The 22167-nt window shown below is 42.4% G+C and overlaps 1 protein-coding gene across 1 annotated transcript in view; it reads left to right on the top strand.

The window, feature by feature from the left end:
- Positions 1-22167, top strand: part of LOC126458086 (WD repeat and HMG-box DNA-binding protein 1) — a 219437-nt gene that overhangs the window by 66322 nt on the left and 130948 nt on the right. Inside the window, exons 6-9 of the mRNA XM_050094903.1 lie at positions 7450-7689; positions 16234-16399; positions 17558-17688; positions 17764-17948. Of these exons, the coding sequence (XP_049950860.1) occupies positions 7450-7689; positions 16234-16399; positions 17558-17688; positions 17764-17948 (722 nt within the window). The remainder of the gene's footprint in view (positions 1-7449; positions 7690-16233; positions 16400-17557; positions 17689-17763; positions 17949-22167) is intronic.

The following is a 22167-nucleotide window of genomic DNA, read 5'->3' on the forward strand; positions in this document are numbered from 1 at the left end:
GGATGTTATACGGGTATCAGTGTAAAACAGATTGCAAAACATTCCAAACCTACAGATTTCATCTCTTCAGTAAAAGATACTGTCAACCTGTACCTGTACGAGCCCATGTTCTGCAATTTTGCTTGTTGACATGTCCTTGGAGATGGAAATGGGCATCGTTTGTCCACAGAATGTTCTATGGGCATGCATTGTCCACATCCATCTGAGCAAGGAATTCCAGGGCGAATGTTTGTCTTACTGGCAGGTCAAAAGGAAGCAACTTCTGAACATGGGTGATTTTGTATGGCTAACAGTGCAGAATGTTTCATAGGATCTTATGCACCATGCTCACAGGTGTGTCCAGCATTCAGGTAATTTCCCATGCACTGCATATTTGTACACACCTCTTGACCACTCCCACAGTTCTCTGGCCACATCTTCAACAGATGTCGGATCAACTGCTTTCCTCTCTCTGCCACATTGCACATCAAAAGAACCTATCTTTTCGAATTTTGTAATCATTATCTCCAGACTCTTTGCAGACATCAGACCAATGCCTTTTTTTCATACCCTTCTACAGCGCTCTAGACACACAATCATATTCTTGGTAAAGAGATTTAGCTCAGTACATGACTCTTTATGGAAATAGTCATGTTGGATGTCTCAGACGCAAACTGAAGAACAGCTGTGTGTTGCGTGTCTGTTGGTTTGCATATTCTGACACTTAGAGCCCAATGTATTGATGAGATTATTATTATTATTATTATTATTATTATTATTATTGTTGTTTTCTGTGATGTTTCCCCATGTGTCAGTAATATACTGCCCAAATTTGACATGTTTCTGAGAAGTGGGTCTCTTCCTACTATGTTTTGCAACTGGAACGTTAACTATGGACATCCTATTTATAATGAGAAAGAATATACATGACAGTTTTTAATTATGGAGACGTTATATCTAATAAGAGATAATATACATGGGAGGAATAGTTTTCCTGATGCTTTAAATGCCCTGCTATCATAGTTAAAACTGATTGCGAGAAAGAAAAGACACACACACACATTTTCAAATAGAGCACAGCACGACACTGTCTTTCTCACGGTTGGTTTTAATAGAAAACCTGTAGATTCTTGTTTTATAAAAATACAGCCTATGTCCATTTGAATGTTTGTTATAGTAGCGTGTAAAAATCTTTGTTATAGTATCATGTAAAAACCTAAAGTAAATCAGTCAAGTATTTTCCGAGATGTTTGGTAATAATGTTTACCCTTTCTGATATGTACAGTATTTATGTATTATATATATAAAAAGTGTATGGCCAATGTCTGTCTGAATGCCCATTAGAGTGTCGTTTCACCTTTTATATATTAGATATAGAAGGTGGTAATAAACAGTCTGAAAAGTGTGTAAGGGTGTTGCAGGGTAGATTGTGTTGATAAATAATTGTTAAGAAAAAGATTTGACACATTGTGCCATTTACGAGTTAATTAGCATTGAAGTTAGACAATCAGGCCATTGCACACACAAATTCAAGTGGCCGCCAGAGATGGTTCCACCAAACTTGTCCTTCATTTGGTTTCCTAAAACTGAACAAGAAGGCAATACAAAAGCTGGACATGAGACGGCAGTAAGGATTGAACCTGAGTCGAAGACCGAACAGTCTCATGCGCTATCACTTAAACTATGAGAACAACTGACACTAATTGTATCCGGTGGGCTGCTTGAATTTTTGTGCGCAATGGAATGATTGGCTAATTTCAATGCTAATTAACTCGGAAATGGCACAGTATATTGATTTTTTTAATAATTGTTTTTCAGCACAACCTGCTCTGCAATGTCCTTACAAGCTTTTAAGATTGTTGCTGACCACAATGTATATTTATATATGCTATATATTAAAATATATAGCATATGTCCTTCTAAATGTCCATAAGAATATTGTGTAAAAATTTGAAATTAATTGGTTAACAGTTTTCAAGATTTTAGGTAAGAATGTTTCCCCTTTATATATACAGGGTGTTACAAAAAGGTACGGCCAATCTTTCAGGAAACATTCCTCACACACAAATAAAGAAAATATGTTATGTGGACATGTGTCCGGAAACCCTTAATTTCCATGTTAGAGCTCATTTTAGTTTCATCTGTATGTAGTGTACTCCCTCGATTCACTGCCAGTTGGCCCAATTGAAGGAAAGTAATGTTGACTTCGGTGCTTGTGTTGACATGCGACTCATTGCTCTACAGTACTAGCATCAAGCACATCAGTACATAGCATCAACAGGTTAGTGTTCATCACGAACGTGGTTTTGCAGTCAGTGCAATGTTTACAAATCCAGAGTTGGCAGATGCCCATTTGATGTGTGGATTAGCACGGGGCAATAGCCGTCGCGCGGTACATTTGTATCGAGACAGATTTCCAGACAGGAAGACGTTCGAAGCAATTGATCGGCGTCTTAGGGAGCACGGAACATTCCAGCCTATGACTCGCGACTGGGGAAGACCTAGAACGACGAGGACACCTGCAATGGACGAGGCAATTCTTCGTGCAGTTGACGATAACCCTAATGTCAGCATCAGAGAAGTTGCTGCTGTACAAGGTAACATTGACCACGTCACTGTATGGAGAGTGCTACGGGAGAATCAGTTGTCTCCGTACCATGTACAGCGTGCGCAGGCACTATCAGCAGCTGATTGGCCTCCACGGGTACACTTCTGCGAATGGTTCATCGAACAATGTGTCAATCCTCATTTCAGTGCAAATGTTCTCTTTACGGATGAGGCTTCATTCCAACGTGATCAAATTGTAAATTTTCACAATCAACATGTGTGGGCTGATGAAAATCCGCACGCAATTGTGCAATCACGTCATCAACACAGATTTTCTGTGAACGTTTGGGCAGGCATTGTTGGTGATGTCTTGATTGGGCCCCATGTTCCTCCACCTAAGCTCAGTGGAGCACGTTATCGTGATTTCATACGGGATACTCTACCTGTGCTGCTAGAACATGTGCCTTTACAAGTACGATACAACATGTGGTTCATGCACGATGGAGCTCCTGCACATTTCAGTCGAAGTGTTCGTACGCTTCTCAACAACAGATTCGGTGACCGATGGATTGGTAGAGGTGGACCAATTCCATGGCCTCCACGTTCTGCTGATCTCAACCCTCTTGACTTTCATTTATGGGGGCATTTGAAAGCTCTTGTCTATGCAACCCCGGTACCAAATTACCAAATGTAGAGACTCTTCGTGCTCATATTGTGGACGGCTGTGATACAATATGCCATTCTCCAGGGCTGCATCAGCGCATCAGGGATTCCATGCGACGGAGGGTGGATGCACGTATCCTCACTAACGGAGGACATTTTGAACATTTCCTGTAACAAAGTGTTTGAAGTCACGCTGGTACGTTCTGTTGCTGTGTGTTTCCATCCCATGATTAATGTGATTTGAAGAGAAGTAATAAAATGAGCTCCAACATGGAAAGTAAGCGTTTCCGGACACATGTCCACATAACATATTTTCTTTCTTTGTGTGTGAGGAATGTTTCCTGAAAGTTTGGCCGTACCTTTTTGTAACACCCTATGAAACATTCCCCATGGGAAAAATATATTAAAAACAAAAATTCTGTAACTTGCCAAACGAAAGTGTTGGTACGAGAGGATATATTGAAGGGCAAGTTCCCATCTCTGGAGTTCTGAATGGACACTGGTAGACAGTGTTTGTTGGTAATGAGGATCACCCTGTGGCTAAACATGTCTTGGTGCACGGCCAGCACATCTTGCCACAGTGTTACACCATCCGGGTTATCTGGATACTTCTCACTGACACCAACCTATCAGAACTCTGGAGATGGGAACTTGCCCTTCAATATATCCTCTCTTCCCATTACCCACCAGGCCTCAACCTCCGCTAATTTCAAGCTGCCGCCGCTCATACCTCACCTGTCATTCAATAACATCTTTGCCTCTGTACTTCCGCCTCGACTGACATCTCTACCCAAACTCTTTGCCTTTACATATGTCTGCTTGTGTCTGTTATGTGCGGATGGATATGTGTGTGTATGCGAGTGTATACCTGTCCTTTTTTCCCCCTAAGGTAAGTCTTTCCGCTCCCGGGATTGGAATGACTCCTTACCCTCTCCCTTAAAACCCACTTCCTTTCGTCTTTCCCTCTCCTTCCCTCTTTCCTGATGAAGCAACCGTTGGTTGCGGAAGCTTGAAATTTGTGTGTGTATTGCGGAAGCTTGAAATTTGTGTGTGTGTTTGTGTTTGTTATTGTTTCTATCAACGTACCAATGCTTTCGTTTGGTAAGTTACAGAATCTTTGTTTTTATATATATATATATATATATATATATATATATATATATATATATATATGAGGGAAACATTCCACGTGGGAAAAATATATCTATGTGGGAAAAGCGAAAGTTATATATATATATATATATATATATATATATATATATATATATATATATATATCTAAAAATAAAGATGATGTACTGACCAAACGAAAGCATTGGTATGTTGATAGACACACAAACACACACACAAAATTCAAGCTTTCGCAGCCCACGGTTGCTTCATCAGGAAAGAGGGAAGGAGAGGGAAAGACAAAAGGATGTGGGTTTTAAGGGAGAGGGTAAGGAGTCATTCCAATCCCGGGAGCGGAAAGACTTACCTTAGGGGGTAAAAAGGACAGGTATACATTCGCGCACGTGCGCGCACACACACACACACACACACACACACATCCATCCGCACATATACAGACACAAGCAGACATATGATATATTTAAAAATATATAGCTTCAGTCCATCCAAATGTTCATTAGAGTACCATTCAAAAATTTGAAGTAAATTATTCAAGTATTTCTCGTGATTTTTGGTAACAACAATAAACTGATATCTCTCTCTCTCTCTCTCTCTCTCTCTCTCTCTCTCTCTCTCATAAGAACCATCAGGCGAAATTTTTCTGATGTGTCAGCAGATATTTGCAATTTTGTTTTTGCAGTGTGTGGCTGGAGTCAGCCCAAACAAAATGCTGCTCTTCTTGTCTTGCATGTGATGCCCAGCATTGACAAAAAGCATTGGTTTGCTTCCTGTTATAGAAAAAATTGTTTTTTAAGTGGGATATTATGTGCCCAATTGGTATAGTGGCCCAAAGTTAGTCTAGTGTGATATTCGTTTTAATGATGTTATTGACAGGAACAGTGAAACATGAGGAATAATTAGTGCTCCAGCAGTGACAGTATTGCCCTGGAATGTGCTGACTGCTACTGCCGTGCAGGAGCTTTGCTCATTTGCTGCTGGAGTGCTGGCTATTCTTTGTGTATTATGGTCCCTACTAATACATAACAATAAAACAAATACCACATGAGACTAATTTGGGGCTGCACGTAAGGTTCAGCTTTAAAAATATTTTTGTTTGTAATGGGACGTGAGAAGACACTTTCCATTCGCTCTGGGCATAGAATAAGAGACATGATGAGGCATATGTGTTTGGGCTGACTCCAGCTACACATTGCAAAAACAAAATTTAAAATATCTGTCAAAACATCAGGGAAAATGCATGTGATGACTCACAGGAGAGAAAAACTGTATATTCATATATTACATATACTTTTAAAAAGTGGCACTGCAGTAGATGTGTAAAAATATGCATATTGAAATGCAACGTTGTGTCAAAATTTCAAAGCAATTAGTGAGGAAATTTCAGAGATTTAAGATTTTGAACAAATGAATATTTATTTACGTAGATTGCTTATAGATTATAGCTGTACCAAATGTTTTGAGTGCCAGTGTCAGCTGTTTAACATTTTGGTCTATTCTGTACTCTGTAGAAAAAAAATAGATATTTAAGGAATAAATCATGCTGCTCATGTTAAATATAAATTCAGAAAACCTTGTGACACAAAGAAATTTATATTGCTGTTTATTAATGGAAAGTAAGTAGCAGTTAGTAAAGAAAAGCAAGAAAGTTATGTTCAATGGAGGAATTAGAATGATGATTCTTTCGAAAAGGGAACTGCTAAATTCCGGAGTGAAAATAACTAAACACAGTGGTAATAATTGCAAACACACACAATTTACTCTATATTTCATTCAAGTTTCAATAAAGGATCAGGAAAGGGAAGGTCTCAGCCATGGCCAATTGTTAAAAACCATCCTGAAATTTGTCCTGAGTCATTGAGGAAAACCAATATCAGGATGGCTGAATCCAGTAACAAAGTCTATATTCTTGTATAAAATTTTTTGGTTGTTCGGACCTCGTCACATCGGAGTTAAAAGTCAAGCTTTTCAAGATTATTACCTCCTTCTTCTTCAGGAGATGACTGCTTGCTGGGAACAAAGTCCGCTTCCTTTAAAGCTTGACAAGCTTGAATGCCACTACAAAAGGAAGCAGATAATCTTCTTCTTACGAAGAAGTTGGTGATAATCTTCAAAAGCTCAAATTTTAACTCCAATTTGATGCACTCTAAAACACCGAGAAGATTTTATACGAGAATGCAATGTGAAAGTCTTCGATGTTGAGTCTGGATTCTCTTTGCCTGAACAGCTTTTGCACTTCCCATTCTGTTTTAATGATTTACAATTGTAATAACACTATCAGTCTAACTTGCATTTTGCACTCAGTTCAATGCTCTGTTGCATTTAAGAAAAAGCAGAAACCCTTATTTTTGTGAATGTCATAACTTTGCCCAAGACATTAACACAATGTGGCTACTTACCCTGTGCGAAACAGTAAAGTAAATTCTTCCTTCTTCTCTCAGTTGTACTTTATTCTCATTTCGTTTCTGAATCAATACTTCTACTTCGTTACCCCTCTTTTCACTACTTGAGTTCTGTTATGTTCCTCTTTCTCTGCCTCTCGCATTACTTCCTCTCATGCCCATAGCTGCCACTATCCTCAGTTTAAATGTGCTTGACTCTAATCTCTCTTCATTGTTAAGTTTTTCATGAACTAAAATAAGCTTTGTTTTTTTTTCCCTACTGTTGCTACTGGTGTGTTCCACAAATTATGTTGTTGTTACTTCTGGTGTTGTATTCTATATTAAATGTAAGTATTTTTACAATCCTCTTCTCTGTGTCATTATGAAAATTGTGTACAATCTGTGGAATGTCTGGGTAGTTGTAAGAGATGGCATAATTGTCCTAATCTGGCTAGAATAAAGAAATACAGTTACTCATAAATAAACAGAATTGCCTGCTAGTTATTTATTTTAATGAATTTATCCCATAATGTGACTGAGTAGACATAAAGTATTGATGTTGGGAATAAGAATTTGTAGGAGGGGAGTCTTCAACTTTGATTTAAAAACTTGGAGTTTGTTATTAACAGCCTTCACACAAACAATGATTTTATATTAAAGTTAAATGATATATTATTCCTTGTACATGTCTGTTTACTGAAGATCATTTCTTCTGTTTGATGAGTAATCTATCACCACATACAAATTGCAGGCTTTTTCAATCTGCGCTTTCTCACCTTGCGGCCAGTATATCGCAGGAGCTACAACAGGTGGTGACATATGTATCTGGAATGTCAATAGTCAGTCCAAAGTTGTAATAGTGCAGCATGATCAGACTGTGTGCATATGTGGGCTGGTGTGGAACCCTTTGGGCAATGGAGAAATAGCCTACTGTGATTTCACTGGTCAGCTGGGCACAGTGGAGGACTGCCTACCAGTGGAGGAAGCTAAGGTGAGTGCAGAAAGTAGGGGACTCCGATGGAAATTGGAGAGAATATGATTAGTAGTAAAGAGATGAAAGAAAGAAAGTTGTCAGGAATGGCACATCAATAGTCCTCGCTTTGGGTTATATATTTTTTTTTTCTTATAGAGGTATTATTAGTCCTTTTACCTGTGGATTGTCAGTATTTCTTACTTCCATTTGAATCATTCTACAACTTATGCTTTGTTCCTTCTGTCCATAGGAACTTGAACTCATCATTTAGTTAAGCGTTTTGTCAGATTGTGCACATAAGTGATTTTAGTCAGCAGGGCATTCTTGAATTAATCTATTCGTTGGCCAGTTGTTTCATACCAGACTGCCCTACAAAACTTTTATATAGGACATTTTATTATGTAAGATAATTGATTCTGATCTAATTTTAATATAAATAAAGTTAATAAATACTATTTTATGATGATGGTACACTTGCGATATTGATTTAATTGTTTTTCTTGTAAAGGGCTATGGCCACATTTTATTATGTAAGATAATTGATTCTGATCTAATTTTAATATAAATAAAGTTAATAAATACTATTTTATGATGATGGTACACTTGCGATATTGATTTAATTGTTTTTCTTGTAAAGGGCTATGGCCACTTCATTCACACCCTGTGGGTCCGGGGGTTAGAATAGGCCCAAGGTATTACTGCCAGTCATAAGAGGTGACTAAAAGGAGTCTCACATGTTTCGGCCTTTATGTGATGGTCTCCTGTAGGGTTTGACTTCCATTTTTCAAAATTTTCCAGAACGACGAGCCAATTGGGAAAGGACGCCTTACATGGTGCATAGTGTCCATTGTGCGCTGAGACGTCTCGCATCCTTTGGCAACATGGCTCTACACTTCCGCTCATTCTCCAGCTCTTGGGTGAGGTCACCCTCCTGGGTGCGTTTTCCTGCATCCACTGTGCAGTATTGCTTTCTGCACTGTCGACGATGATGGACTTCTTAGCCCTTTTGCGCCTGATATCCTGCACGGTAGTTGTGCTGGGGCCGCCTTGCACCCTGTTGGTTGTAGCCCCCTGACCACACAGTGATCACTCTGCTGATGCCTGCACTTTTAACTCCCCATGTATGCCAATGAGTAGATGCCCGTCACCCTGGGGCATCGGGACTCCCGGCATTGGCCATCCTGTCAGGTGGCCTTTGCTGTGGCTGGGTGGCACCCATGGTGAGGGCCTCTGGTTGGAGTGGGTGGAGGACATGCCATGAAACATAGTACATCATCTCTTGCTGGTGGTCAAACACCAGCAGTCTCTAAGCGGTCAAGGTCTAACTTCAGTGCTAAGGAATACGGCCCCAAATCTCCCCCCCCCCCCCCCTCCCCTCCCTCTCCCTCCCTCCTGGCCACACCATGGGATGAACGCCAAGCTAAGGATGGTAGCGAAGCTTATTTGCCCCTGTACCTCATATGTACAAGAGTTGATGGGCAATCTTTCTTGCCAATGAAACCTCAGTTTTTGGTGGAGCATTTAGAGGACAAGTTGGGAGGTGGGGGGCTTGTCCATAATGCGTTCAGGGTCAGTCTTGATCAAAACAGCATCTTCTGCCCAATCACAGGTGCTACTCACATGTAACAAACTGCAGGATGTTTCTGTTTCCATCGCACCCAATAAGAGCTTAAATATGGTCCAGGGTATCATATTTCACAGGGACCTTCTTCTGCAGTCTGAAGATGATATATCCGCCAATTTAGAGTGGCGAGGTGTCCATTTCATCCGGCGCATCCACGGGGGTCCAAGGGATAATCAGGTTGCCACCAGTGCCTTCATCTTGGCCTTCGAGGGTTACACATTATCTGAGAAGGTCAAGGTGATGGTCTACCACTGTGACGTGAAGACATATATCTCTCCCCTGATGCGATGCTTTAAGTGCTGGAAGTTCAGCCATATGTCTTCCTGCTGTACTTCCAGTGTCACTTGTCGAGATTGTGGATGTCCTTCACATGCCAATACTCCATGTGCCCCGCCTCCCTTGTGTGTCAACTGCAGAGAGCACCACTCACCTTGCTCACCTGACTGCGGGATTCTCCAGAAAGAAAGAAAAATAATGGAATACAAGACCCTGGGGCAGCTGACCTACACTGAGGCTAAGAGAAAATATGAGAGGCTACATCTTATGCATATGATGTCAACCTACGCCGCCTCTACGACAACGGTTCTACCATCTTCCGTTCCGCCATGTACAGTTGGTTACCAGAGCTGTCAGACTCCATCTGCTCCCTTGATGGTGGGGCCCACTTCCTTCCCTGTTGCATATGATGTCAACCTACGCCGCCTCTACGACAACGGTTCTACCATCTTCCGTTCCGCCATGTACAGTTGGTTATCAGAGCTGTCAGACTCCATCTGCTCCCTTGATGGTGGGGCCCACTTCCTTCCCTGTTGCTCCTGCACAAACTACTTCAGGAGCAAACCCCCCCCCCCCCCCCCAACTATCGGGGACGTCAGCTCCCACTTCTCAGCCAGAGAAGCGTAAGTCCTCTTCGGCTCCTCTCGCCTGGAAGAGATCCCTTGGGTTACTCCCTTTCCAGGTTCCCACCAGTGGCAAAAATGACACACATCAGTGACTGAAGCAACCACAGTTAGCTTGTCGTAAGGCTTCTAGGTCCTCCTCAGTCCTTGAGACTGAATCAGTGAAGCCCTCCCAGCTCTCTTTGGCTCCTCTCGCCTGGAAGGGATCCCTTGGGTTACTCCCTTTCCAGGTTCCCACCAGTGGCAAAGATGACACATGCCAGTGGCTGAAGCAACCACAGTTAGCTGGTCGTAAGGCTTCATGGTCCTCCTGTCCTTGAGACTGAATCAGTGAAGCCCTCCCAGCTGGACAAACCTAAGGAGCAGTGAGAGAAACCTAAAAAGAAAAAGACCCCCAAGAACCAAGGCACTGCGGTGGCACCCTCACCACCACTACCTACAAGTTCTGTGTCAGAGGATGAGGTGGAGATTCTGGTGTCGGCTGAGAACCTATATCTTGCTGGTCGCTCAGACACAATGGATGTCGATCGCAAAGGTACTCATCTGGTGGCAGCAGGTGACCCTGAGGTGTAGACTGCCTCATTGCATGTTTCATGCCTTCCCAGTGATCAAGTAATCCTCCAGTAGAATTGTGGCGGTTTTTTCCACCACCTGACTGAGCTATGCCAATGCCAACTGTTAAGCTTTACACCTGCTTTCTGCATTGCCCTCCAGGAAACCTGGTTCCCGGCAATGCGGACCCCTGCCCTCCACGGCTATAAGGGATATTACAGGAACAGTATGACTGTTATAGAGTGTCAGGTGGAGTTTGCATGTATGTCCTAAACTCAGTATCCAATGAACTTGGGCCCATTCAAACCCCTCTTGAAGCTGTGGCTGTCAGGATAAGGACGATGCAGGAAGTAATTGTCTGCAATGTATATCTTCCTCCAGATGGTGCAGTACCCCTGAAAGTATTGTCTGCACTGATTGATCAACTCCCTAAAACTCTCCTATTTTTGGGAGATTTTAACGCACTTAACCACATGTGGGGTGGCACCGTGCTTACTGGCCGAGGTAAGGAGGTTGAAAATTTACTGTCACAACTCGACCTCTACACATTTCAGTGTGGCGCATGACACATATTCGGCCATTGAACTCTCGGTTTGCAGTCCTGGCCTTCTCCCATCTATTCACTGGAGAGCACATGATGACCTGTGTGGTAGTGACCACTTCCTCATCTCCCTGCCACTCCCCCAGCGTCATGCCCCCGGACGCCTACCCAGATGGGCTTTAAACAAGGCAGACTGGGAAGCCTTCACATCTGATGTCACCGTTGAATCTCCCCCACTTGGTGCCATTGATGTTGTCGTTGATCAGGTCGCGATCGTTTCTGTGGTGGAAAATGCAATCTCTCGTTCTTTAGGGTGCCCCCAGCGAAGGACAATCCCTTGGTGGTAGCTGGATGTCGCTGAGGCAATTAAAGAGCATTGGCAAGCTCTCCAGCGACATAAGTGACACTCTTCCCTAGAGCACCTAAAGAAAATAGCCTTTAAGTGGCTCCATGCCCACGTTCGCCAGCTTATAAAACGATGAAACGGGAGTGTTGGGAGAGGTATCTGCCGACCATTGGGTGCCATATATCACCTTCCCAAGTCTGGACGAAGATCAGACGTCTTTTTGGATACCGTACCCCAACAGGTGTCTCTGCCATTAACTTCAATGGCGTGTTATCTACCGACGCAAACACGATTTGCTGAGCACTGTGCTCGAGCCTCTGCGCCAGAGAACTACCCCTCAGCCTTTTGCACCCTCAAACGGTGGATGGAAAGGAACGTCCTCTCGTTCACTACACGCCACAGTGAACCCTATAACGCCCCATTTACAGAGTGGGAACTCCTCAGCGCCCTTGCTCATTGCCCCGACACAGCTCCTCGGCCAGATCAGATCTGCTTTCAGATAATGAAACATCTCTCGTCTGACTACAAACGACATCTCCTCATCATCTTCAACCGGATTGGGTGCAATGGCGCCTTTCCATCACAGTGGTGGGAGAGCACCATCATTCTGGTGCTCAACCCCGGTAAAACCCTGCTTGATGTGGATAGCTATCAGCCTCACCAACGTTCTTTGTAAGCTACTTTAACATATGGTGTGTCGGCAGTTGGGTTGGGTCGAGTCCTGGAATCACGTGGCTTACTGGCTCCATGTCCGGGTGCTTTCCACAAGGGTCACTCTACCACTGATACCATACTTACTCGAGTCTAAGCCGCACTCAAATCTAAGCCGCACCTGAAAAATGAGACTCGAAATCAAGGGAAAAAAATTTCCCGAATCTAAGCCGCACCTGAAATTTGAGACTCGAAATTCAAGGGGAGAGAAAAGTTTTAGGCAGCTTCTCCAAATCGAAACAAAGTTGGTCCACTGTAATATGAGACAATTTAGGTCGAATGAATGACGATACAGCTACAGTAGTTTGGTTCGAGTTGTAAGCTTAGCAGTTAAGCTTTACCAGGTAGCCATTGCTATGCGTCAGGCGCTCCGTCCGTATTTATACGGGTACCCTTCCTTTTTCACGTGCTTCGTCTGGTTTGAATTGATTGCTTATTTTTCTTTGATCTGATAAGTGCAGTTATCTTTGTTATAGGTGTTTACGTCACTCTACGCTGAAAATGCATTACTGTACTGTGTCATGCATTGTTTGTCGTACTCTGATACTGCGTATTTACGGCCTGTCGCCGATTGCGGCAAGGCGTGCTTTTGAGCGCGCTACCGCACCTTACAAATAAAAAAAAAAGAAAAAGAGAGAGAGAGGAATCGTCTCATTAGCGAAATAATGGCAAGAGACTGCTACTTGTTGTTACTTACACTGCTGCTTTCTTTGATAATGATTAACAAGAACCAAATAATAGGCTGTGTATGATAGAAGATGTTCTGAACGAGAGTTTAGCGAAAATTTTTCTCCGTTTGAAAATCTTTGCAGGCGCCTCTTTAGTACATTACATTCTGCACAGAAATTAGAGTCATCTTAGATTTAAAAATCTAGGCAATTGCCTCGCTTCATTTCTGACTGTATCACTGTTTAGCATAAGAATAATACAAATATACACATGACATGATATGTATATTCTTCCACGTTTGCTGTTGTCTCACTGTAGTTTTGTGGTTTATTACGCAGACAGGATTTAAATGAGATAGTAGCAAACAAGAAACAATACATGGCAAAATGTTTATATTCGTATTATTCTTATGGTGACGAGAATACTGCATGTGATTCACAATTTATAAAAGTTCGTATTAGCAACCATCTCTTCTCACAGATAGGAAAAAATTCAGAACGTAGAGTTGGCCATATTGACAAACATCCTAAACATTCTTGCCAGTCGGGTTTTCGAAGTACATTGAAATGCTGCTACATTCGAAGATGAACAATACGGAATTAGTATTTACTTCGTTGGATAATGTATGAAAATGCAGTGGTCGAAACTCGGTGCGGAGAAAAAAAAGCTTGTCTTCCACCTCCTTTTTTTTTTTTTTTGTAAATTTATTTACTGACGCAGCGGTTTTGGCGCCAGTATTTATCTTTGTGCCTACAAACAGCACCCTAAAAAGCATGCCTGTGTAGCGCTACATATATTCGACAGCAGAACTAAGTTGTGGCGGCACCCACCGACATTTTTAAGAACTTCCGCTTGCTTTGCACTCGATTCTAAGCCGCAGGCGGTTTTTTGGATTACAAAAACCGGAAAAAAAGTGCGGCTTAGATTCGAGTAAATACGGTAATCTTGATAATCTTGTGTCCCTCGAGTCTGCCATCCGAACAGATTTTTCGAGACACCAACATCTGGTTGCCATCTTTTTTGACTTATGTAAAGCATACGACATTCCGCAGGGCTCCGTATTGAGTGTGTGTCTATTTTTAGAGGCTATTAATGGTTTAGCGGCAGCTGTAAGGCCATCGGTCTCACCTCCTCTGTATGCGGGTGACCTGCATTTCGTACTGCTCCTCCAATACTGGTGTTTCTGTGCAACACCTACTGGAAGCCATTCACAAGGTGCAGTCATTGGCTCTAGCCCGCAGCTTCCAGTTTTCAGCCACGAAGTTGTGTGTCATGCATTTCTGTCGGCATCACACCATTCATCCAGAGCCAGACTTTACCTCGATGACGATCCACTCAAGACATATCGATTATTAGGACTGGTTTTCGATGCCTGATTGACTTAGCTACCTCACCTTCGTCAGCTTAAGCAGAAGTGCTGCCAGCATCTCAATGCCCTCCGCTGCCTGAGCAACACCAACTAGGGTGCAGATTGCTCTACGCTGCTGCAGCCTTACAGAGCCCTTGTTCAATCCCGCCTTGATGATGGGAGTCTGGTTTATGGTTCATTGGTGCCCTCAGCATTGCAATTGCTCAACCCAGTACACCACTGTTGTGGTCGCCTAGTGATGGGAGCTTTTAGAACGAGTCCAGTGACCAGTGTCGTGGTGGAGGCCAGAGTCCCTCCATTGAAGGTTAGGCGTGCACAACTGCTCGTCAGTTATGTTGCACACTTTCGTAGTTCTCCTGCGCATCCAAATTACCGTCTCCTTTTCCCAACCACGGCGGTTGATTTCCTGCATTGGCGGCCCATGTCAGGCCTTGCGATTGCAGTTCGTGTCCGGTCCCTTCGTCTGAACTGGAGTCCTTCCTGTTACCAACTCTCCTTGAGGTCCATTCCTGTACATCTCCATGGTGCACACCTAGGCCGCAGATTCTTCTGGACCTTTCGCATGGCCCTAAGGACTCTGTTAACCCTGCAGCTCTCCGCTATCACTTCGTCTCAATTCTTGACATGTACCGAGGCCATGAAGTGGTTTACACCGATGGCTCAATGGGTGATGGTCACGTAGGCTTTGCATATGTTCATGGAGGACATACTGAACAGCACTCCTTGCCAGATGGCTGCAGTGTTCTCACTGCAGAGCTGGCGGCCATATCTCATGCTCTTGAGCACGCCTGTTCATGCCATGGTGAGTCATTTCTCCCGTGTACTGACTCATTGAGAAGCCTACAAGCTATCGACCAGTGCTACCCTCGCCACCCTTTGGTAGCGTCCATTCAGGAGTCCATCTATGCCGTGGAACTGTCCCGTCGTTCAGTGGTGTTTGTGTGGATCCCAGGCCACATCGGAATCCGAGGCAACGAACTTGCTGACAGGCTGGCCAAACAGGCTATGCCGAAACCTCTTCTGGAGATGGGCATCTCCATAACTGACCTGCTTTCTGTCTTACACCGCAAGGTTCTTTGGCTTTTGGAGACGGAATGGCTTAACAGTACGCACAACGAATCTGTGGAAGTCTTCCGTGAGGTCCTCTTGCAGGGAATCAGGGGTCCTCTGCTGGCTCTGCATTGGCCATACATGGCTAACGTATGGTTACCTTCTCTGTCGCGAAGACCCAGCTCAGTGTCACTGTGGCTCCCAAATGACAGTCGTCCACCTCTTGCTGGACTACCCACTTTTAGCTGCTGTGCGGCAGACTTTTAACTTTCCCAGCACCCTACCGTTGGTGTTGGGTGACAGTGCCTCAACAGCAGCTTTAGTTTAATGTTTTATTCGTGAGGGTGGGTTTTATCATTTGGTCTAAGTTGTAGGGCATGTCCTCTGTCCGTCTGTGTCCTCCACCCTAGTGCTTTTAGGGTGGAGGTTTTAATGTGTTGCAGAGTGGCTGGCTTCTCTTATTTCTTCTCATGGTCAGCCAGCCATGGTAATCTGCTCTCTTGTTTTGATCTCTTCTACATGTTTCTTATGCCTCTCTCTGGTTTTCTTGTCCAATTTTGTCCATTTTAGTATTTGATGCCCTTCTGTCAGTCGTGTGATTTCTCCTTTATTCCAGTTGTGTTTTGTATGTGTCGATTATTTTACTCCACCCCTTGTGAAATTATTTTAATCGGAATGAGGGACCAATAACCTAGCAGTTTTGTCCCCCCTCCCCACCCCCATCTTTTACACAAACCAACCAACCACTTCATTTTTAACTATTAAGCCAGTTGTGTGTAATGTGTGTCTTAATTATTTCAGGTTACAGAAATCGTTAATGGTATACCTGCTATTGACAGGGTATTTGAAAATGAAGAAGAAGATGATGCAGAGAACGTATTCTCTCTTGAGAAGATAAAAGCATCTGTTGCTGTACCAACACAAGAAGGCAGTACCCTAGGAGATGAGTTAGATATACCTGATGCTTGTAAGTTTCCCAGTCGTTCAACAATTTTATAAACTGTTTGTTGGCTCAGTGCGACCTTTGACTTGCTAGTTCTGTTTGCTTTTGTCTTGATTTGACATCAGACTATTTGTAGACAGCATTTCCCAACAACTTTCTCCTAATATATACTTATCACAGTAATAACTTCCATAACTGTATGCCTTTGAGACACATGTACATACTCTCAATCTGGTACTGCTACTATCACAGCGAACTTACAACAATGAAACAGGATCTGGAAATTAAACAGTTTATGATTAACACTGGGTTTATTATGACAGGAGTTCATGAAAAGATCCCTGTGTTGACCTAAAATCCACTCAAGAGTATGTGAACACACACACACTATTTACATTTTCTCTTGAGTTAGCCATTGCCGTTTAGGATTCTGTTCGGTCACCATGAAGAAAAATAATCTTTGAATATTACACAATACTAATCACACAATAAATACTTCATGCCATTGTTTCCACACCCCAACTCATACTTGTTCACTTTGTGAATAACCCCTCACACTGTCTACCCACCTTTTCTGCAGGGTGACAAGCTCACCGCACTCCCTAGCTGAGGGTGCCTCCCTGCCCCTCCTGTAATCTTGGGTCCACCAGTGGTGGGTAAGGATAAGATTCAGTACTTTATGAAGTGTCAATATCTGTATCCTTCCATACTCTAAATGTATAACTCATAAGTTGTGTACATGCCTCTTTATTTGGTGCATTTAGATGAAAAAATGAAACAGGTATAGATAATCAGAAATGAAAGTAGTGATGTGAAGGAAATGCCTCTTTATTTGGTGCATTTAGATGAAAAAATGAAATAGGTATAGGTAATCAGAAATGAAAGTAGTGATGTGTAGGAAAAAGTAACTGCTTATGCTTCTTGCAGTGACAAGTGTAAGTACCCAAATCCAGGTACGTTGGGAAAGTAACAGATGTTTGAGATTTTACACTTTTCATAATTCGTCTTAGCATATGTCCTTAGTTCTCCACACATCTACACTGACTTTCCCTTTCTCCACATATGTCTCTGTGTCATCACCTGACAGTGTTGCCCCTTCTTTCTTTTCAGTCTTCATATTATTTGATGTAAATGGTTCTATGTGTTTGTGTATTGTTCTTATTGTGTTTCTTCTCACAACAGTAGATGATGAAGATGATATCGAGAGCAAGAAAAGTACTCTTGCGAAGGCTGATCTGCTAGATGTTGTTTGTGAAGTTCAAGCACCTTTCCAACCGTCATCATCTCCAGTCCATCTTCAGCATAGATATATGGTAAAATTTTTATATCTTCCTTTATAATCGCATATTTTGTGGAAGCAGTGTATGCATAATGTGTTCAACTTTCAGGTATGGAACTCTGTTGGTATTGTTCGTTGCCACGACACAGAAGAAGAAAATTCAATTGATGTGGAGTTCCATGATACATCAGTTCACCATTCAATACACATGCCCAACTTCCTGAAGCACACACTTGCAACCTTGACTGAAGAAATACTTGTACTAGCTTGTGAAGCTCAGGAAGAATCCAGCAGGTAAGATTGAAGATCAATTAGAGTAGGCAAGAGGAGTTTGATATGGGAGTTAGTAAATGTAAGTTTAGTAATCACTTCTCGCATTTTTATGTTTCTTTATATGTTGTATGCCCATGCTTCACAACGGAAGTTAAAGAAGGGTCTTTGCATACTATCACTTTTTAGCGTTCTGTACCTCAGTCAGTAGGATTACTTTGTCAGTAAATTCATTTTTGCTAGCCACAAAGTCAAATATGAATAAAACATATCAAAAGAAGCAAACCAATATCATTAAGTGTTTAATACACGAAGCGAAATCAGTAAATATGGATATCCCAGCCAAGTAAATTCAGTGTTTGTATTCTTAAAGATAGATTGTGGTACTTAATTATGTCACTGAGGTAAACTTTTGAAAACTGAGGTAAAAAAATCATTGAGGTAAAAAAAAGCTAACATCACCATTTGTTGGTTCTTTAGTCTAATATGAAACCACTAATATGGTACAGTTAAGGTAAACATCCAAACTATTGAGCTGTGCAGACTCATAAAACTTTAAATTATGGTATTTTCTTTCCATGATCTGATTTTGATTAAATAAAGCCTATACATTGGCCAAGCTACTCTCATGTTACCTCTGAAAACCCTATGCAAATTTTAGTGTGTTAAAACAGGAAGACATGGCAGTTATTTCTAAAACTTTAAATTACAGTATCTTTCTTTTCTGTGATCTAATTTTGATGAAATAATGCTTACATGTTGCCCCAAGCGATGTTCAAGTTAACTGTGGAAACCCCAAAAAAATTCGTGTAGTAATTTTGGAGATTAGCATGTTCCAACAGCCAGACACAACGGTTAAGCTTTTTTGTATTGGTATAGATGAAATGACTTCATTCATTGGGTTTGAGTTACTGTCTGGGGCACAGTTTCAGTTGTCTCTACATATTCATCGCATTTTTTATGTATATTCACATTTGTAAGTCCATTTTCTTCTTCACTTAAATCTATAATACAGTGTATCTCTAATAATATTACAACTACTATTGCCATAAAGCTAAGTTGTCATTGACCAGAAGGATAGTTTGAACACTGTGCATAGTCCTGTTGGAGACACACTTTTTTGAATCATTAGCTTTTGATGTATATACCACATAACCAGCACAATATTATATCATGTAATTCGACAGATAAAAAATCTACTCTCCAAGTGGTGGCAGGAGAACACACATATAAAAGAAAAGGTTTTTTACGTACGCAAGCTTTCAGAGCCAGTGGCTCCTCCTCCTGGCAGAAGGATTGAAGGGGAAGGAAGAGGGGTGAAGGAAAAGGGCTGGAGAGGTTTGGGAGAAGGGGTAGAGTTCATGAAACTCATCTAGAACTCCAAGTCAGGATAGACTTCTCATCCCGTCTGGTAAGTCTCTCCTGACCAGGGGTTCTGTGTGACTTCCAAACTGTACCCCTTTTCCTAAACCCCTCTAGTACTTTTCCTTCACCCCTCTTCCTTCCCCATTCAACCCTTCTGCCAGAAGAAGGAACCACTGGCTCCGAAAAAAAAAAAATATATATATATATATATATAAAACAAAGATGATGTGACTTACCAAATGAAAGTGCTGGCAGGTCGACAGACACACAAAATTCAAGCTTTCGCAACAAACTGTTGCCTCATCAGGAAAGAGGGAAGGAGAGGGAAAGACGAAAGGATGTGGGTTTTAAGGGAGAGGGTAAGGAGTCATTCCAATCCCGGGAGCGGAGAGACTTACCTTAGGGGGAAAAAAGAACAGGTGTACACTCGCACACACATCCATATCTAACCGCACGTACACAGACACAAGCAGACATTTGCAAAGGCAAAGAGTTCTTTTTTCCCCCTAAGGTAAGTCTTTCCGCTCCCGTGATTGGAATGACTCCTTACCCTCTCCCTTAAAACCCACTTCCTTTCGTCTTTCCCTCTCCTTCCCTCTTTCCTGATGAGGCAACAGTTTGTTGCGAAAGCTTGAATTTTGTGTGTATGTATGTGTCTGTCTGTGATTCTATCGACCTGCAGCGCTTTCGTATGATAAGTCACATCATCTTTGTTTTTAAATATATTTTTCCCGCGTGGAATGTTTCCCTCTATTATATTGATATCATTAATTTGAACCCAACAATTACGTTTGTTATTGTCACTGTTGCATTTCGAAATCTTTTCTGTCGTCTTATTTTCTCTTTCTGTTTTTGCCAGTAGTTTCACTTTGTATTCACCTTCTCCTTTTTACCGTAATCTGCTGTACAATTTTATCCCGCCTATATATACTCAATAATATGTAACCCACTTCCAAATCATAACCAAAAAAATTTTTTTGCCGCTTTCAACACTACCGCCGCTATAAAATCCGCCGTTTCTCCGCCGTTTCTAGTTCAATAACAGCTGCTTTGATGTATTAAACAACCATTTCGGCTAGTTCTAATAACTTTCACTTTATTTCCACTTCCGTTTTTCCCACATCACTGATAATTTTTAGCCGCTTCCCACAGGTTTTAACGTCATTATTTCTTCGTCAGACAACTGTTAGCCCCATTTTCGTAATCTTTCAGCACAACACCACTCCTTTTAATACATTTACACGTTTTTTCGAAATTTTCCCGAATTTCTCCGTCCTCTAACGTGTTTAAGCGGCAACACAACCACCTAACCTTTGTGCACATCATTGTCTACCAACCCAAGTTCACCACAGGATCAATTTAACCAACACTTTTTCGCCTTTTTTCATACCGGATCTCCAGTTACTCTCTAGTTCACCCTTATCTCTCCCCATATATTTTTATCTTTCATTTTCATTTCAGCCTCATGCTACACTTTCCACCTTCTAATACCATGTCACCCTCACAACACCCCCACAACGACCCCATTAAGTTTTATTTACATTCCCTCCACAAACATGCCTTCGCCCTAGCCAGATTACGCTCCCATATTCTGTTTTCTCAGGCTTGTCTGACATTTGGCATTACCCCCAAAGGCCTCACATTTAAAGTTCCCATCTCTGGCTGCAACCCTTCTTTCCATCAGTCCCTATACCAGTTCCAAACTGAACAATCCATTGCCCTCACCCACCTAATCCTTCACCTATACATCAACTCAGCCAATGAACACACCCGTCAACTCCTATCCTTAATAAAAGTCCTTAATCTTTCCTCTCCCACATCCACACCGGCTGTTCAGAGCATCCTCCTACAGGCCAACCGTAAATTAGAACAGCATGCCACCCTCCACCTCAAAAAACTATCCAATCTCCTGGTTTCCCACCTCCGGAAAGGCAACTCACTCACCCTTCACAACCTTTCCAGCAAACCTCAACCTCCTCTCATTGCACACAAACCCAGTCTCTCCCATCTACTCAATCTCCCACTTCCAGCTCCACTCCCTCCAAAACCTCAAAATTCCAATCAACACAATCTGGAACCACAACACCCTAATTCAGTAGTTAACCTTTCCTCCAAACCTCTCTCCCAATCCGAAACCTCTGTCCTATCCAAAGGCCTCACCTTCAGCCCCACTCCCAGATTCAACCAAACAGCCCTCGTCAAAGATTTACTGTCCTACACTCGTACTCTCTGCTGGAAATATCACTTTGCCTCGAAGAAAAATGATCCTAATCGCACTCCTAATGATCCAACTCCCCAAGACACCATCCAAATTGAACCCTGCCTGGAACAGTTCAGTCCTCCGTCGCAGTGGGACCTACCTCCTCTTCCTCAAAATCACCCTCTCCAAACCTTCCAGGAATTTCTGACTTCCAGCCTTGCATCTCAATCCTTCTTAAAAAACCTTAATCCTACTCCCAACATCACAACTGCTGAAGCCCAGGCTATCTGTGATCTGAAGGCTGACCGATCCATCGTCATTCTTCCGGCGGACAAGGGTTCCACGACCGTGGTACTTGATCGTCAGGAGTATGTGGCTGAGGGACTGTGTCAGCTTTCAGACAACACCACATACAAAGTTTGCCAAGGTAACCCCATTCCCGATGTCCAGGTGGAGCTTCAAGGAATCCTCAGAACCTTAGGCCCCCTGCAAAACCTTTCACCTGACTGCATCAACCTCCTGACCCAACGACACCCAGCACCCCTACCTTCTTCCTAAAATCCACAAACCCAATCATCCCGGCCACCCCATTGTAGCTGGTTACCAAGCCCCCACAGAACGTATCTCTGCCTACGTAGATCAACACCTTCAACCCATTACATGCAGTCTCCCATCCTT

Source organism: Schistocerca serialis, chromosome 2, assembly GCF_023864345.2.
Source record: "Schistocerca serialis cubense isolate TAMUIC-IGC-003099 chromosome 2, iqSchSeri2.2, whole genome shotgun sequence".
NCBI lineage: Eukaryota > Metazoa > Arthropoda > Insecta > Orthoptera > Acrididae > Schistocerca > Schistocerca serialis.